The sequence below is a fragment of the Pelodiscus sinensis genome, chromosome 2, assembly GCF_049634645.1.
Source record: "Pelodiscus sinensis isolate JC-2024 chromosome 2, ASM4963464v1, whole genome shotgun sequence".
Taxonomy (NCBI): Eukaryota; Metazoa; Chordata; order Testudines; family Trionychidae; genus Pelodiscus; species Pelodiscus sinensis.
This window is the reverse complement of record NC_134712.1, coordinates 221,243,875-221,261,969: the sequence shown is the minus strand read 5'-3', so window position 1 is coordinate 221,261,969 and position 18,095 is coordinate 221,243,875. Positions and strand designations below refer to the sequence as shown.

General features: G+C 42.2%; 1 protein-coding gene across 3 annotated transcripts in view; it reads right to left on the bottom strand.

Annotated features, from left to right (window-relative positions):
- Window positions 1–18,095, bottom strand: part of PLXDC2 (plexin domain containing 2) — a 412,966-nt gene that overhangs the window by 15,430 nt on the left and 379,441 nt on the right. For all 3 annotated transcript variants that reach the window (XM_075922487.1, XM_075922486.1, XM_075922488.1), the window contains one exon: window positions 7,008–7,168. In XM_075922487.1, the coding sequence (XP_075778602.1) occupies window positions 7,008–7,168 (161 nt within the window). The remainder of the gene's footprint in view (window positions 1–7,007; window positions 7,169–18,095) is intronic.

Genomic DNA, 18,095 nt, shown 5'->3' with positions numbered 1-18,095 from the left:
TGCATTTTTACTCATTATGTTTTATTTAAAAGGGTTTCTGTAAAAATAAATGAATGGAAACAGATGTAATCCTTTTGTTTGAAAAATTCAGAATTCTTTCCATTTGCTCACATACACATTTTATTTTTGGTGACAGACACTAGACACTAGTTGCTTTGAGTCCAAACTTGCTTGCACCCCAAGGAACCAGTCACCTAAAAAGAATGGCTCAGGTTTGGGAATGTCCCTAACATGCTCAGCAATGAAACCAAAACAAAGAATTTATTTGGTTTCTCTGCAATGACCTTATGCTGAATGAGTCCTTGAGTGCACCTTTAGCATCTTGATCATTCAGTGGTCCCACTGGCTGTCTAGCAGGCTTCCTGCTTCTGATGTACTTGAAAAAACATGTTGCTATTACTTTTTAAGTTTTTGGCTAGCTGCTCTTCAAACTCCTTTTTGGCTTTTCTTATTATATTTTACACTCAATTATTATACTTAACCTTTGCACCATTTCATAAAAATGATACAGATTATCATGGCTAATTAACTCATAAATTACATATACAAATCATAGTATCAGTTCAATAGCTATTTTCTGTTCCAAGTGTATCTGAAGATACGTTTTGTGCTCAATAAACCAAGCACAAACCCTTCAGCACATACTTTGCTTCATACTATAGGGAAAAGTTCACAGAAATCTCAAGAAAACTGTTTTTTTAAGTTAATAGCATTTTTTCTTGTCTTGGGCATTCCATTTATTAAAACCCAGTATTCCATTAAGTATGATGACACAGTTAAATTAGCCCCTGCAAACTCCAACTTATTTTCTCACCCACTTTGTTGCAGTGTGCATGCATACAGTGTATTGGCCTTAAGACACACAAATGATGAACCAGAGAAAAATGTACTTCAGCTTCATCCTTTTGTGTGCTCTTATATAGAATTATAGTACTGGAAGGAATCTGAAGAAAGCCAACAAGTCCAGTTCCCTGCACTCATGGCAGGTCCAAGCAACATCTGGACCATGGGTGGACAAGACAGCCTCCACAGGTCAGATCCAGCCCACCAAGCTGGTTGATCTGACCCGTAACTGCCCTGCTGCTCTTCCACCCCTAAGTCAATCTAGACCTAGCGATGGGGAGTGCGCAAAGTCTCCTCCCCCCACTAGGGGTATGCAGCACCAAAGGGAACCACCAGCTGTTCAAAACAGCTGGCAGTTTCCTCTAGGCACCTTGCGCCCCAGGCAGGGTGGGGCAGAGGGCAAGAGACTTTGCATGCTCCAATGCCCCCTGGTCCTGATTGGCCTAGGGGTGGGGAGGGGGAGCATGCAAAGCCTCCTCTGGATTCCTGGAGCATGCGGTGCTTAGAGGGAACTACCAGCTGTTCAAAACAGCTGGTAGTTCTCTCTAGGCACTGGGTGTGTGTGTGGGAGGGGCAAAGACTTCACGTGCTCCCCCACCGCCAGGGCAATTAGGGTCTGTGTGCAGGAGAGCATGGGAAATTTCCTGGCTCTGCCCTTTCTGCGGTGGCCCAGTACCACTTCAGAAATTTGTGAAGTGCCCCCCCCTTCAAAAATTATTGCCCACTCCTGAATACATCTGCTCTACTTAGATACCCAGCATATAGAGTGGTGTTACTCAAAGTAATCAACTTTGGCTGGTGGCAGTCTACAAATCACTTTAGTACTGAAAGTAAAGGTAACATGCTGTTATACAAGCTCTTATCAATGCGTTGTCATTATTGTATGAAGAGGAGCAGAACTGTGCTTAATTGAACCGGTAAAATGGTATGATCATCAACTGAAAGGACCTTGTTAAGCTAGGAGTTCAAATGCCAGAGCACTGTGAAAGTAATAGGGGTAGGGATTGGTGTCCTAACCATGAGATGCCCAGCCAGCAAAGAGCTGGAAATAACTGAGTGTGCTTTGCAGAGGTCACAGCAGAGAGACAGGTGACAGCAGAAGTTGAATGAGAATAAGCTGAATAATGAGTGGCAAATGATGGAGAACAGAATGAATGGTCTGATAGGCAGTGAGGAACCCGTTGGTGGGACAGCCAGGAGGCAAGGAAGAGTGGCTGGTGGGCTGGTGGCAAAGAGATGGAGCAGATATCAATAGGGTATAGGTGGTTTTGGATTCAGAGAAACTAGACTGTGCTGTCATTGCTGCTATCCTTGTTTCCCACAGGGGCACCACTATTTTTAGCATCCTACTTCATATAAACAGTGGCAAAAGTACGTTTACATGAGCTGGAATTAATACCCCTTGCTTGAAGAGCAGCCATAGCTCTATGCAGTCCAACTAAGGAGTTATTTAATTCCTATTTCCTCAAACATATTTAATTTTTAAATCAAATATTTTCTATTTCAAAATACAAATTTAAAAGAGGAGCAAAATCTTTTTTCAATTGATTACATTATCAAGCTACCAAAACTTCCACAGAGACTGTACTATACATCCATGATTACGATGAAGAGTTGCTATTAAAATAGACGGTAATCTGACATGCTTTCTGAGAGTCAATGAAGATAACATATAGAAAAATTGGTGTTTATTTCCTATTTTCTGAAAGGATATTATAATGAAGAGCAGTGAATAATAAAACGCTTTGGCTGTTGAAAATGAGTTGCATTGTGCTGTCTTCTTTCAAAGAACCATGGCATAAATAGCAAGTGAAACCTGTCTTTGCTAAATAGGTATATGTACTGTATAGGCGCTACTAGTCCAGTCAGAGTACATGATCTTGCATTCCAAAAAACTTAAAGTTGGTTTAAGTAGAGTGGCTGGCTAACCAACATAATAATATATAAATTGCAAATAGAAAACACACTGAAATGTTATAATGCAGGAATATCTTATAATTTCAGCATGTAATCACACAAGTGGAAGTAGGTCAATATACAAACTCTACATAAACTGGCTCATCTGAGACTTCCTAATAGACAACCAAATAACATTTTGGTCTCAGACTTCAGACTCAGTCCAGACACAAACACCCTCCTCATGGAAAAAATGTCTTATACAATTTAATAAGGATAAACCCGAAAGGCTTATATAGCAGTTACTCTATAAACCTACAGAATCTCGTAAACAAATATATGCTAGAAAATTAAACATTCATCCTATGTATTTTATTATGGATTATCTGAACTTCTGTTACAGAATTCTATAGCTTGGGTTAAAAATTATGTACAAAGGTTATCATTAAATTAAATAAGATTATTTATAAGGGTGCGGGTGGCTTGTTTTTAACAGCAAGTCAATTTCCTCTTTTTCTCTCCCCATCTGTACATAATTCTTTACTTATTGTGTTGACTAGCCTTCACTCTGTCTTGATTGAGCATGACAAATGAGAATGGATTTGTGGCTTCATCTTGAGCCACAGAAGATTAAACCACAACTTAAGGCAAGGAGGGGACAGTTCATGCTCTCTGCTCAAGGAATAACAGTTCTGGAAAAGCAAAATAGGTCAGGTATTCAGATATAATTATGTGAGGAAGTTGCTTGCCTACTTACTCTTTAATTCATACAAAATATCTTTTAATCACTACTCTTATTTTATCTAACATTGGTGGGGTGGGATGGGGAGGTTTCTTTCATGATAGTGGATCAAGACTGAGGCAAAATTTCTCAATCCATATTCTACAATGCTAACACTAGCTATCATTCCACTCATCTCCACTAAATCAGGGAAGTTGGCTATTTTGGAAGACCTTGCAAACCCTGCTGACTGGGTATTTTGGTCTCATATCACCCTTTGACAAGGATTCCATAACATGAATGTACTACCAGCATACCTAACTCAGAAATCCCTCTTATTTCTAGTCATGAATTTTTATGCTGATGGAACCTTTGGTATTGTTTCAACAATCAAATGAGTAATTATACAATGGCTTTTGTACAAATTGTCTCCATATAACAATTATATTTTATCATCTACATCTGCATTCCCTCCCACATATGCACTTTTGTTCTCTCCTAAAGCAAATTCTAAGGGATACATTTTCATCTCCATGTGTGGAGTTACATTTTTATACTCATGTGCATCAGCTGAGAAAGATGTATCTTTATTATTAATTTTCTGAATTGGCCAAATTATGTATAATTTTTCTTTGTGAAATTAATTTTCAATGGTAGTAGTCAGTAACGTATCTGAAAAGGCCAAACAATAAAAATGTACTTAACAGAAGCAATCAGTGCAAGAACCAACTGTATTTCAGAAAGTAACAGCAATATCCTATACTGTAAGCTGCAGATAATTGCTATGGTATTGCCAAAGCCATGGTAATGTTCTAAAGTTCATAGTGATCCTTTTCTCTACTCTTTTTTCAAACACCTCAAAATCAATGAAAATACTCTGCAACTCTGAGTTTCAGTGTTCAAGGAACATCTCTACCGATATCATTGACCACAAGACCCCTTCATGGCACAATACCCATGTTTGTGCTTTTGTTAAGTTCTGAGGAACTTATGGTTTCCACAAACATTGTGTCATTCTTAGAAAACAAAAGATTACGTAGCTTATAGCACTAGTAGTAATGATAATGGTTATGGTTTTTGATGATAACTCATTTGTTACATACCAATAAATGTCATTGCTTTCCTCATTATTATCCATTTTGGGTAGGATAGAAACATCATGTTGCCACCTTTTCTAGCAGACTGTCTTGAAAAATCTTGTAAGCTAGTTTATAAGCACTGAATACAGGGATATTACTTCACCCTTGGTAACAATAAATATATTATGTAGTAGATGTCTCGAATGTTTGATGGAATACTATGTACGTTTATGCTGTCATACAAATGTTTAGTAATAATAATACATTGTTAACTAGAAGAATTTTTGTTCCGGACCTGGTAGCTACACACCTCAGAAACCCCCTTTCACATGCGTGTAACTTTTAACCACTACTTTATCTCTGTTCTTTTAGAACATGGTGTTGCCAATCGAATCAGGTCTTTTTGGAAGTTTCCATTAGCAGATAAATAAGTTTCCTATGCCATGGCCAATTAAAGGTAGCAAATAGCACAGCGGGACAAATTTTCTACTTATGGAAATGGAAGCAGCTCCATTTGCCTCAGTATGTCACTCAGAGTTGTATGTAAAATACTAGATTTTCTTATCTGGAGCCTGATCCAGATGATTGATGTAGTTATATAGCCTGAGTCCTCCCAATTTGTGTAAGCATTTCATTTTGATGCCTGTCACTACTCTTACAGGTAAGTTCTCTATTTAACGATAAGGTAGTTTTAAAGATAAAGCAACTATTCAATTTACACTTCAATTCAAGCTCCTGTTATTATAAGAGAATGTTTTATCAATGATCTACACCCTTTGGTCCAACTTTGACCTAAGCGTCCCTAGGGTACCTCCTTATGATAATTATCACCTGCTAAATCAACCGCTGATGGCACTCCCGTCAACTTTGTTACTTCGAGGAGCAAGGGAAGTTGACGAGAGAGTTTTCCCATTGACTTCCCAAGTGAAGATGCTGCAGAAATTCAGTGTAAGGTATGTCAACTCCAGCTACACTATTCTTGTAGCTGGAGTTGCATATCTTAGGTCAACTTTTATGATAGGGAATAGCCAGCATGGGTTTGTGAAGAACAAGTCATGCCAAACTAATCTGATAGCTTTCTTTGAAAAGATAACGAGCCTTGTAGATAAGGGAGAAGCGGTGGATGTCATATACCTAGACTTTAGTAAGGCATTTGATACGGTCTCGCATGATATTCTTATTGATAAACTAGGCAAATATAACTTAGATAGGGCCACGATAAGGTGGGTGCATAATTGGCTGGATAACCGTAGTCAGAGAGTTGTTGTTAACGGTTCTAAATCCTGCTGGAAAGGGATAACAAGTGGAGTTCCTCAAGGGTCTGTTTTGGGACCCGTACTATTCAATATCTTCATCAATGATGTAGATATTGGGATAGAGAGTACTCTTATTAAGTTTGCAGATGATACCAAACTGGGTGGGGTTGCGACTTCTTTGGAGGATAGGGACATAATTCAAAATGACCTTAGCAAGTTAGAGAAATGGTCAGAGGTAAACAGGATGAGGTTTAATAAAGAGAAATGCAAAGTGCTCCACTTAGGAAGGAACAATCAGTTCCATACATACAAGATGGGAAGCGACTGTCTAGGAAGGAGCATGGCGGAAAGGGATCTAGGGGCCATAGTGGACCACAAGTTGAATATGAGTCAACAGTGTGATGCTGTTGCCAAAAAAGCAAATATGATTCTAGGTTGTATCAACAGGTGTGTTGTAAGCAAAACTCGTGAAGTCATTCTGCCGCTCTATTCTGCACTAGTTAGGCCTCAGCTGGAGTACTGTGTCCAGTTCTGGGCGCCACATTTCAAGAAAGATGTGGAGAAATTGGAAAGGGTACAGAGAAGAGCGACAAGAATGATTAAAGGTTTAGAGAACATGACCTATGAAGCCAGGCTTCATGAACTGGGCTTGTTTAGTTTGGAAAAAAGAAGATTAAGGGGGGACATGATAGCGGTTTTCAAATATCTAAAAGGGTGTCACAAGGAGGAAGGCGAAAATTTGTTCCTCTTGGTTTCTGAGGACAGGACAAGGAGTAATGGGCTTAAAGTGCAGCAGGGGAGGTTTAGATTGGACATTAGGAAAAAATTCCTAACTGTCAGGGTGGTCAAATATTGGAATAAATTGCCAAGGGAGGTGGTGGAATCTCCCTCTCTGGAGATATTTAAGAACAGGTTAGATAGACATCTGTCAGGGATGGTGTAGACGGAGCTTGATCCTGCCTTGAGGGCGGGGGGCTGGACTCGATGACCTCTCGAGGTCCCTTCCAGTCCTATTATTCTATGATTCTATGATTCTATGATTCTCCCCTAGTATCGACCCGGCCTAAGATTCTGTAAACATTACAGATTAAAGTTCATACTGATCAGGATTCCAGGAATACGTTTTAATTTAGAAAGAACTTTTATGTAGCCTAAATAATCATGTTAAACAAGTGACAGAATAAATGATACATCCTGACACCTTTGACTTACCTCAATAAAGAAGAGACTAGCTGCTGAAGTTGGATGATGGTACATATAGACTGTCACCAGGATGGCTGCAGCTATAATGAGGACCAGTATCAGAATTCCAACAATTAAACCAGAATGGAGCGTTCCACCTTTCTTCTCTGCTGCACTGTCATCTGTAGAAGCTACAAGCATGGAATATTTATTACCTTGGCAACTGTTTTGCAAATAAGAGAGATTATTTCTTCTCATCTACAATAAATTATTAAGGTAAAAGTAGAACATTTGTTTTTTCTGACCTACATTTTTCTAATAGTTTCATTAGCCCAAGTTGCAGAAAATTAATACGTCTTCCTTCCCTCCAATATGCATATTCATATTTCTAGCTCAATAAACAAATTAATATTTTTCTTTAAAGACTGCTTTTTGCCAGTACGTTATACAGGCCCACTTTCATCTCTGGAGAAGCTAAATGAAGCGTTATATTGCTTGCAAGAGATTTTCTAAATTAAGAATTGCTTTTTAAGGCCACAGCTGAAGCAAGCCAGCCCTTCTTATCATCTTCCTTTTCTATTTTGTACCAGGATCCAAAAAATCTTGCACACAAATCCCAGTACTGCTGTACAGATGTGTGTGCCTGGAAGTAGCAGGACACAGTTTGATTTTATTTTTTCCCCTCTTGTGGTCCAGGTCACATCCACACAGCACTCTTCTTCACTTATATATTGAGGCATTTTACAATTATTTTAAAAAGCTTATCAACAGAGGCTGATACACTGCTAACACCTGTGGGCCATGTGGAGTGGGTTGCAGGGCCCTGAGGAAACCTGGAGAAGGAGTGGAGAACAGTAGGATAGAGGGGACACATAAGATCTTGATAGATGAAGAAGGGAAAAAACATGATTTTTAAATACACATAAAACACAATAAACCCTTAAAATGTTCCACATACAAAACTTAAGAGAGTACATTTTTCTTTATGGACAAGCCTCCTGTTTTTCCTCCTCCCAAGCTCTAGTGTTGCCTACTCCCATGTCCCTCTTAGCCATAATCCTGCCTCAGCACAGGGAGCTGGTCTAGATGACCTCTTGAGGTCCCCTCCAACCCTTCATTTCTATGATTCTAGCACATTCTGTGGGCTTGCTATGAAACAAGGCGAGTCCTGCTTGGATGACCTCAAAAAATAAAATACCCACCCACTGGTGTATTTTATAAGAACATACAAATGTCCATGCTAAGTCAGACCAAAGTTCCATCTAGCCTACTATCCTGTCTTCCAACAGTGGTCAATGCCAGATGCCCCAGATGGAACAAAGAGAACACATAATCATCAAGTGATGACTCCCCCTCTCACCCAGATAATTAGGTAATTATAATTAGCTGATTATGAGCTAAAGCAAGTAAACACTTGTTTCTTAATAAATCTAAAGGAAATCAATAAAATACCCAAACAAAACCTTTCTTTAGAAATAATTAAGGTTGAAATTACATTTCCGTGTGAGTTCAGCTTAACACCAAAAACTATTAAGTGTTGTTGCTCTAACTAGGACCCTATCAAATTGACAGCCATGAAAAACTCAAGGACCATGAACTCTGGGTTTTGTGCGTGTTTTACCTTACCACTATACAGATTTCTTGAGGAAAACTAGCATTTCTCACATTGAGACTATATCTACACTAAAAGGTTTTTGCACAAAACCTGCTATTTTTGCACAAAAACTGGTGGAGCGTCCACACCTCAAGCACATTTTTGTGCAAAAAAATACAGTAAATTGACAGGACAGAGGGCTTTTGCTGGTAGAGTTATTCCTTTCCCCATGAGGAATAACTCCTTTTTGCACTACAGCTCTTGTGCAAAAAGGCAGGTGTGGTTGTTCCGCAGGGGTTTCTTGCACAAAAAGCACAGGTGCTCTGATGGCCATTCTGTTTATGGCAATCATAGCTTTATTGTTCAAGAGCATCCATGCAGTGTGGACGCTCTCTTGCACAAAAGCACATGGCTTTTGCAATGCACTTTTGAAGTGTGGACGTGCTTTTGCGCAAGAAGTTTTTGTGGAAGATCTCTTCTGCAAAAAGCTTCTTGCACAAAAACCCTGCAGTGTAGTCAAAGCCTAAGAGTCCTGGCCCAAAAGGGAGCTGCAGGGGAGGGGAGGTCTCAAGGTTATTTTAGGGGTGTTGCAGTATTGACACTCTTACTTCTGCACTGTCTTTAGAGTTAGGTGGCTGGAGAGCAGTGAATGTGCCTAGGCACCCAGCTCTGAAGGCAATACCCCACCACCAACAGAGCATGCTACCCTTACTTCTGCTCTGCTGCTTGGAGAGCTGGGTGGCTGGGGAGTGACAGCTTTAAAGTGAGGGCCCAGCTCTCCAGGCAGCAGTGCAGAATTAATGATGGCTATAGCAGACCATGCCATATTTATATCTGTACTGCTGCTGGCAGCAGCTCTGCCCTCAAGTAAGGGCTCACAGCCAGCCACCACCACCCTCTAACTGCCTAGCAGCATCATCACCAGCAGCAGCAGGACCACAACCCTCCCATAATAAACTTGCACCTCCTACCCCCTCAACTCCTTTTGGGGTCAGGACCTCTATAATTAAAACACTGTGAAATTTCAGATTTAAATAGCTGAAATCGTGAAATTTTTAAAATCCTATGACCATGCAATTGACCAAAATGGACCATGAATTTGATAGTGCCCTAACTATAACCCTTAGGGTACGTCTACACTACAGCGCTAGTTCGAACTAACTTAGTTCGAATTAGTTAATTCGAACTAAGCTAATTCGAACTAACGCGTCTAGAACTAAAAACTAGTTCGAATTAGCGTTTTGCTAATTCGAACTAGCAAGTCCACATTGAGTGGACTCTGAACAGGGCTTAAGGATGGCCGGAAGCAGTGCCGGCAGGGCATAAGAGGAGGACTTAGAGTGTGGAGATGCTGTCTCAGGCTAGCCGAGGGCTGCGCTTAAAGAGTCCCGACCCCCACCCTGGACAGACAGTTCTAAGGGGTGCCCCGCTTGCAAAGAAGTTCTGGCTTGGAGTGCCCGGAGTACCCACACTGGGCACATCACACCACTCGGCCATCAGCCTGGCTGCACTTGCCGCAGGCTGCCATCTGGGGAGAGGGGGTAATTGGGGGGCTGCAGGAGAGCTTCCATCCCCAGAAGCCCGCAGAGCCAGCCCAGTCCTCCCCATCGGGGGCTCGTACCCCATTCCTCCCTCACCTCCTTCCACTTACCCTTCCCTAGCCCCCCTTCTTATTGATGTACAAAATAAAGATAACGTTTCTTCCAACATTGACTCTGTCTTTATTGAACAAAACTGGGGGGAGACTGAGAAAAGGAGGTGGGAGAGGGGAAGAGAAAGGCTGGGAGAAGGGAGGGCAACTGACATGATCAGGGGTTGGGAACAGGTCCCAGATGAAGAAAGGCTACAGAGACTGGGACTGTTCAGCTTAGAAAAGAGGAGATGGAGGGGGGACAGGATAGAGGTCTCTAAAAGCAGGGGTTGGGTGGAGACGGTGCATTCAGAAAAGTTCTTCCTGAGTTCCCATAAAGAAGGACTAGAGGACACCAAAGGAAAGGAATGGGTAGCAGGCTTCAAACTAGTAAGAGAAAGTTGTTCTTCTTCACAAAGCAAATAGTTAACCTGCGGAACTCCTTGATGCAGGATGCTGTAAAGGCTACAACTAGAACAGAGTTTAAAGGGAAGTGAGATCAAGTCATGGAGGTTGGGTCCATGGAGTGGTCTTAGCCAGGGGGTAGGAGTGGTGTCCCTGCCCAAAGTTTGTTGAAGGCTGGAGAGGGATGGCACGAGACAAATGGCTTGGTCACTGTCTTCGGCCCATCCCCTCCAGGGTCTCTAGGGTTGGCCGCTGTCAGCAGACAGGCTACTGGGCTAGATGGACCTTTGGTCTGACCCAGTATGGCCATTGTAAGCTCAGGGCTCAGGGTCGGGGGTCTCAGTGGACCCCCTTGATTTTCATGCACACCTGCTCTTGGGTGGCCAGGCTGGCAGCTCTCCTGCCCTAGCCGGCCACTTTCCTGTGCCTAGTGCGGAGATCGTGGACGAGGTACACGATGTCCGCACTAGCCCAGGAAGGTGCCCGCCTCTTGCGGTCCAGGGCAAGCTCCCAGGAGCCGCCAGCCTGGTCCCGGGAAGAGGGGGTGGGCTGGGGGACATCGGGTGGGTGGCTCTGTGCTGTGCCAGGTGCAGGGTCTGCTGGCTGGGTGCTGGCAGACTTGCACCTGGCACGGGCACCGTAGCCAGCCCGTGCCCCTTTAAGGGGTCCGGGGCCGGGAGGGGGACATAGAGTTTCCCTGGTGTTGGCCAGAGTGGCCACCAGGGAAACCTGGGGAGGGCTAGCCTCCCACTAGTTCGAATTAAGGGGCTACACACCCCTTAATTCGAACTAGCTAGTTCGAACTAGGCTTAATCCTCGTAAAATGAGGTTTACCTAGTTCGAACTAAGTGCTCCGCTAGTTCGATTCAAATTCGAACTAGCGGAGCGCTAGTGTAGCACCTATTAAAGTTAGTTCGAACTAACGTCCGTTAGTTCGAACTAACTTTGTAGTGTAGACATACCCTCTCTGACTTAAGCGGTTCCATTAAAGCCAGTGATAAAACTCCTGTTGGCATTAGTTGGACTGGTTAAAAGGACTACTCAGACTTGCAGGATCAGTCACTGCTTTTGTAACAAAGAATTACAGGATGGGCATTGAAATTGTTCTGCTGTGAGTGCTTTAAAATGCATTTGCTGTTTGGCCATGTGGCAACGCTGTAATGTACTATTAATGATCACTCTAAAAGAATGATTTTTATTGGGCTATTCGGATGAATGAAAGATTACTCACATGAGTAACTAGAATAGCATCAGGCCTTAATGTGATAAAGCACCATCACATATTTACACTGATGTCTGGAACTAGCAAGTTAGTGTCCTACAGTAATTTAAATGTTAAAAAAATAGAACTTACAATTTTTTTTCAGGAGGCATACTCTCAATTTCACCTCACTTAAAACTACTTGGTTACGAATTCGGACATGAACATACAAAAGTGTCATAGTACACTAATATTAAAACTTGCTTACTTTCTCATATCATTATCAAATAAATCAGTTGGAATATAAATGTCATCCTTACATCTCAGTGCATATAGGGTAGTATAAACAAATCACTGTATGGAATTTTAGTTTGTACTGACTTTGCTAGTGCTTTTTATGTAGCCTGTTGTTAAACTATGCAAATATCTAGAAGAGTTGATGTACCTCCTGGAAGACTTCCGGGTAACTCCAGGGCTACGTCTACACTGGCCCCTTTTCCGGAAGGGGCATGTAAATTTCACCAGTCGTCGTAGGGAAATCCGCGGGGGATTTAAATATCCCCCGCGGCATTTAAATAAAAATGTCCGCCGCTTTTTTCCGGCTTTTAAAAAAGCCGGAAAAGAGCATCTACACTGGCCCCGATCCTCCGGAAAAAGCGCCCTTTTCCGGAGGCTCTTATTCCTACTTCCTCCTATTCCGGAAAAGGGGCCAGTGTAGACGTAGCCCGCGGGTATATGTACCCCTGGTTAATAACCACTGTTAGTTTGCTAGGCTGCTAGATAAATTTCTGCACTAGAATCAGACCAAAACCTCCACAGACTTGTATTAGAGATGCCTTTAGTTTGTCTCACTTGCTGAAAGTAACTCAGCTGTGTGCTGTGCCATTTGGCTTAGGAAGGCACCTGCCTGTATTCTTCCTCCCCAAGGGAGTATGGCTAGCTGAATTAAGTATGGCCCAGGAACCATCTCTGATGCACGCCAGTTGAGGTTAGGCAGCAGGTAGTGGGTTTACACATGCAACTTTCTTTCTAAAGTGCTCCCTGAGGCATTCATTATATTTTCCCTGTACAGGCATAAAGCTTTACAGCACTTCAACTCCAGGTGTATCTGCATTAGTCTTTCCTTCACATTTTTCACCAACAGTGTATCTCACCAATGTTATCAATGATGAGAATGTTAGTATACACAGGGCTCCAAGCTATATTGCGGAGAGCAATAGTGGGAAAATTTAAAGGAAAAGGGTTCAGTCAGGACTGTGCCTAATTCTCCACTTCCCTATTTGTTTTCCAGCACAACACTTTGGCCTGGCCTACCCACAGAAGTTTCACTGGTTTAATTAAAGGAATGGTGTTAAATTGATTTAGTTAGATCAGCATACCTGTGTGTGTGGATCCCTATACATGTGGTTTACAACAACAGATAAGTCAGTAGCTGAGGCATAAACCAGCAAAAGCCAGGCTTAAAATGAGGTATGTCTATGCACACAGATATTTCAGTTTAGCTAATTTGATTTATTACTCTCCCCATATCTTAAACCACTGGGCTACGTCTACACTGCAGGCTTCTTGCGCAAAAATGGCCATTCTTGCGCAAAAACTTAAGGAGCGTCTACACTGCACAGGCATTCTTGCACAAGTAAATTTACAGTACAGCATCAGCAGAGAGGGCTTCTTGTGCAAGAGAGCAACTGAAGAGCAGTGAATGGGGGTGTGTGACAATTCTCTAGAAAATCCACATACTTTAGCTTACAGCTCTTTTTAGGCACTCTCCAACACATCAGGAAGCAAATTGAAGTGAAAGCAATTTATCAGACCTACTAGATTAAATTTCCTGAAAGTAAAGATTATTAATCTGTGCTGTTTTTTCCCTAGGAGGGATGAGTTCAGCACTTTTTCCTTTGGCTGAGAATTTAAACTAGTCCTTGGGAAAGCAGACTGGATTTGAAGCATACAGCTCATATTTGTGGAACCAATCAGTAGAGTACTGCATGCCTAACAGCTTTATAATTGACAAGGACTGAACCATAAAGAAAATTGAACAACACTTGAAAATATACGAGGCCATTTTTTTTTTGTTGCATAAATGTTACACTGGTGACAAGTTAATTACCATCCCATTCAAAGATCGTGTGAAGGATTATAGTTTGACAAGTTATTATTTTAATTTCAAAATAATAAAGCATGGTCTCAGAAACTCATGGCGCTGTGCAATATTACTGCTGCATTATCTGTTGCTAGGATCATAATTAATCCCTGTCACTGTGGCAGAGGATACTTACAATTTTTAAGTAAAATCATTTAGGGACTGCAGTGCAGTCTTGAGAATTTACTTTATAAAAGGAATAGTTGTCAAGCCCCATGTCTTAGAAAACAGAGTTGGCATAGAAGAGCAGAAAGAATGTATAAAACACTATGGCTAAAAATATCAAGATCTTCCTGCTCTCATATTCTAAGCATTGGCTGTGCTTGGACAGCATTAAGAGTTCCTGGGCAGCACAGTCATGCCATGTATCTGCCATGCTTTGTGCTAAACCACTACCTGTCTTTAAGGGTCACGGAGGAAGTTTTCTAATGGTGCAGATGGGTATCATGATCATTTGTTTCACTTTCTTGTACACTTTGCTGTTAGTGGTTGGTTTTGCCTGGATCTGAATGGTGGAGATCCATTTTGATATGTTATAAGGACATGTCAATTTAGCTGGATCTGCTTCTTAGGGTATGAGTTCTTTATAATACTTATGGCTTTGGGGCTCATAGCTTATCCCACATGTGAGCCTATGACCACAAATGAATGAGTGTGAACTATTCAGAAGTACTCTTAAAACTGAATACAGATTAAAGGCACCCACCGCTCACACCTAATTTTTAACATGAAGAATGGGCTGGTTAGGAGAACGACTATCAAAAAGTATTGTTAACTGCTGCTGCTTTATGTAGCCACTGTTTATTTGACGCACAGTGCCTCTGGCAACTTCTGGTAAGATGGCTCCACGCTGCATTGCTCACAACTAGCCAATGGCCAGCACTCATTATTTGTACTTGCTTTACTAATTGCCAGCATAACCCACCAGGCATCAGTGGGTATGTCTATGCTCTGGGAGCAAGCCTCCTAATCTGGATATAGAATAGGGATAGTGGAGCTCTTAGTAGTGTATTAAAATAGCAGGATGGACATCGCAGCACCAGTTGAGGCTAAGGCTAGCAACAGGAGGTCAAACCTACCCAATCCCCTGGGCCCAAGCACACTTTCATCTGCATTGTAGACTCATCGGCTGCGTCTAGACTGGCAAGTTTTTCCACAAAAGCAGTTGCTTTTGCGGAAAAACTTGCCAGCTGTCTACACTGGCCACTTGAATTTCCACAAGAACACTGACGATTTCATGTAAGAAATCAGCCCCGATGGCGAAAATGGTGATCAGGGCTTTTTTGCACAAAAGCGTGTCTAGATTGGCACAGACACTTTTCCGCAAAAAGTGTTTTTTGTGGAAAAGCATCCGTGCCAATCTAGACACTCTTTTCCGCAAATGCTTTTAACAGAAAACGTTTCCGTTCAAAGTATTTGCGGAAAATCACGCCAGTCTAGACGTAGCCACCCAGTATGTAGAATGTGTTTTCCTCTGGGTCTGATACACAGAGAACATGAGTCTGTTACAGAGCCCAGATATGCAGGCTGGCTCCTTAGCTCAAGCTACAAAGACCCTCAGCTTTGAAGATTTCTAGTTGCTGGGTTGGATACTCTTATCTTATTCAACAGAAGGCAGAGGTATTTTCTTTAAAGGACTATAAGTTTCCCTTTTAATTCCTTTGGGTGATAGGCTGTTTTGGGAAGGAAGAACTGTAAAAATAAAAAATATATATACAGATTGGGCATGTCAAGTTGACATTCTCACAGCCACATGCTACTGTAGATTTCCCAGTACCCTTTTCTCAGAAAACAGCGGTTTCCTATTCCAAGCGCACAGACTGAAATTTTACAAGCCAATGAACTGCAGTTAGCAAAACATTTTGAGTTTATATTCTAATTCAGACTATGTTTCACATAAAATTTAAAAGAAACACACACCAGGACCCTATTTCAACTTTAACCAGTCTAGAGACTTTCATTATGTGAACAAATTCATTTGCTTGGAAGTGCTGGAGAAGTGGCTTGTGCATTGATTGGGCTGATGCTGCGGAGATAGCAAGGTGGAGATATTCAGCAGCACAGGGCACTTGTTAGCTTAAATAAATCTGCAAATCTACCTAGACACTTGGCCTCACATCACAAATGACAGGTTATTTTTGATTTGTTAAAACACCACTAAATTATTTGCACAAGACAATTTATTTTTGGTACAGCTGATACTCTGTGTGGCTAATTGCTGTTCACAAAGCCCCACTTTCCTGTCCTTATCCTTAACTCTGCCTTGGGCTTCCTGTAGTCAGCCGCTGGTCAGTTTCAGCAGCAGCTGACTTGGGGATGCCTTGGGCAGAGCAGCTGGGGTGCTGCCGGGTTGGTCCAGTAGCACCGAGGAGCGGCGCTGTGGGACCAACTGACAGCGCCCACCTGCTCTACCACAGGCGTCCCCGAGAAAAGCCTGGTCTGCGGGGGGGGCGGTGCATTAGCTGCGCCCCCCCCCCCCAGCAGACCAGGGAGACGCGGGCGGCGGGACCGAGACGCGCCGTGGTCCCGCTGCCCGGGTCCTCCGCGGCTTTGCTCTGCGTCTCCCTGGTCTGCTGGGGGCCCCCCCCCAGCAGACCAGGGAGACGCGGAGCAGCTTTTCTCGCCCCTTTTCTCGCCCCAGAGGACACGGGCGGCGGGACCGCGGCGCATCTGGGCGGTCCCATGTCCTCCGGGGCAAGAAAAGCCCCATTCGTAAGTACGGATCCGACATAAGTCGGGTCCGCGTAACCCGGGGACTGCCTGTATTTCTTTTGGGCAAGCCACAATCTGAGGCAATAACAACAAGCAGGCTCCAGCTCGCTAAAATACTAGTAATATAGCTCTTGAATGAGCCATCTTATCACTAACTGATCAATTCTTAGCATCTTTTTTGAATCATGTAGAAACTTGGGGTACATAAAGGCTACGTCTACACTGGCACCCTTTTCCGGAAATGCTTAAAACGGAACAGTTTTCTGTTATAAGTATTTCCGGAAAAAGCGCGTGTACATTGGCAGGATGCTTTTCCGGAAAAGCACTTTTTCCGGAAAAGCGTCCATGGCCAATCTAAACGCGCTTTTCCGCCAAAAACCCCCTATCGTCATTTTCGCGATCGGGGCATTTTTGCGGAAAACACTACTGTGCTGTCTACACTGGCTCTTTTCCGGAACAGTTTTCCTGAAAAGGATTTTTGCCCGAACGGGAGCAGCATAGTTTTTCCGGAAAAGCACTGATGATTTTACAGTAGATCGTCAGTGCTTTTCCGGAAATTCAAGGGGCCAGTGTAGACAGCTGGCAAGTTATTCCGGAAAAGCGTCTGATTTTCCGGAATAAGTGGCCAGTGTAGACACAGCCCTACACTGCACGGCTATTTTGAAATAAGCTAATCCAGAATAGTTATTCCAAAAGAGCTTATTTTGAAATAGCACATCTACACTGCAGGTAGGCCTCAAAGCTAGTCTAAGGCAGTCTTCCCTAATGTAGATGCTCTATCTCGATTTGGAGCCCCAGGATGCACTGGGGAGGAATAACTTAGAACCGCCCTGGTGAGGAGCTATTTCAAAATAGCAGCAGTGGAGCATCTACACACATCTTATTTCAAATAGCTGTTTTGGAATAGGTGTTATTCCTTGTAGAATGAAGTTTACAGATTTCAGAATAAGCCATCCGTTATTTTGAAATTATTTCAAAATAATGGAATGGCTGTGTAGACAATCATATTGTTATTTTGAAATAACACTAACTATCATGAAGTAATGGTACAGTATAGCTGCACCCTTATTATGCTAAAAGAAAAAAAAACCTTTTTAGATAATGATATCAATTAAAATAATACACATAATAGTTTTCAACTGGAATTTCAGGTGCATAGGAACTGACGGAACAGTCCCTATCCAAAGGTTTATTATTTTGTTTGCATAAATTTAGACTCAGATTTCCAAAGGGAATTAGGTGCCAAAACTCCAGTGGAAGTTGAAAATATGTATTAAATATGGATGTTAAACAATAAGCTCCACCTTCTATTTAGCTGTGACATTTTGAGTCCTGAAGGAGATCTCTGTGTAACCTCAAAAATTTGTATCTACAACTGAAGCTGGTCCAATAAAAGATAACACCTTAGCTATATTGTCTCTCTAAAACTCCTA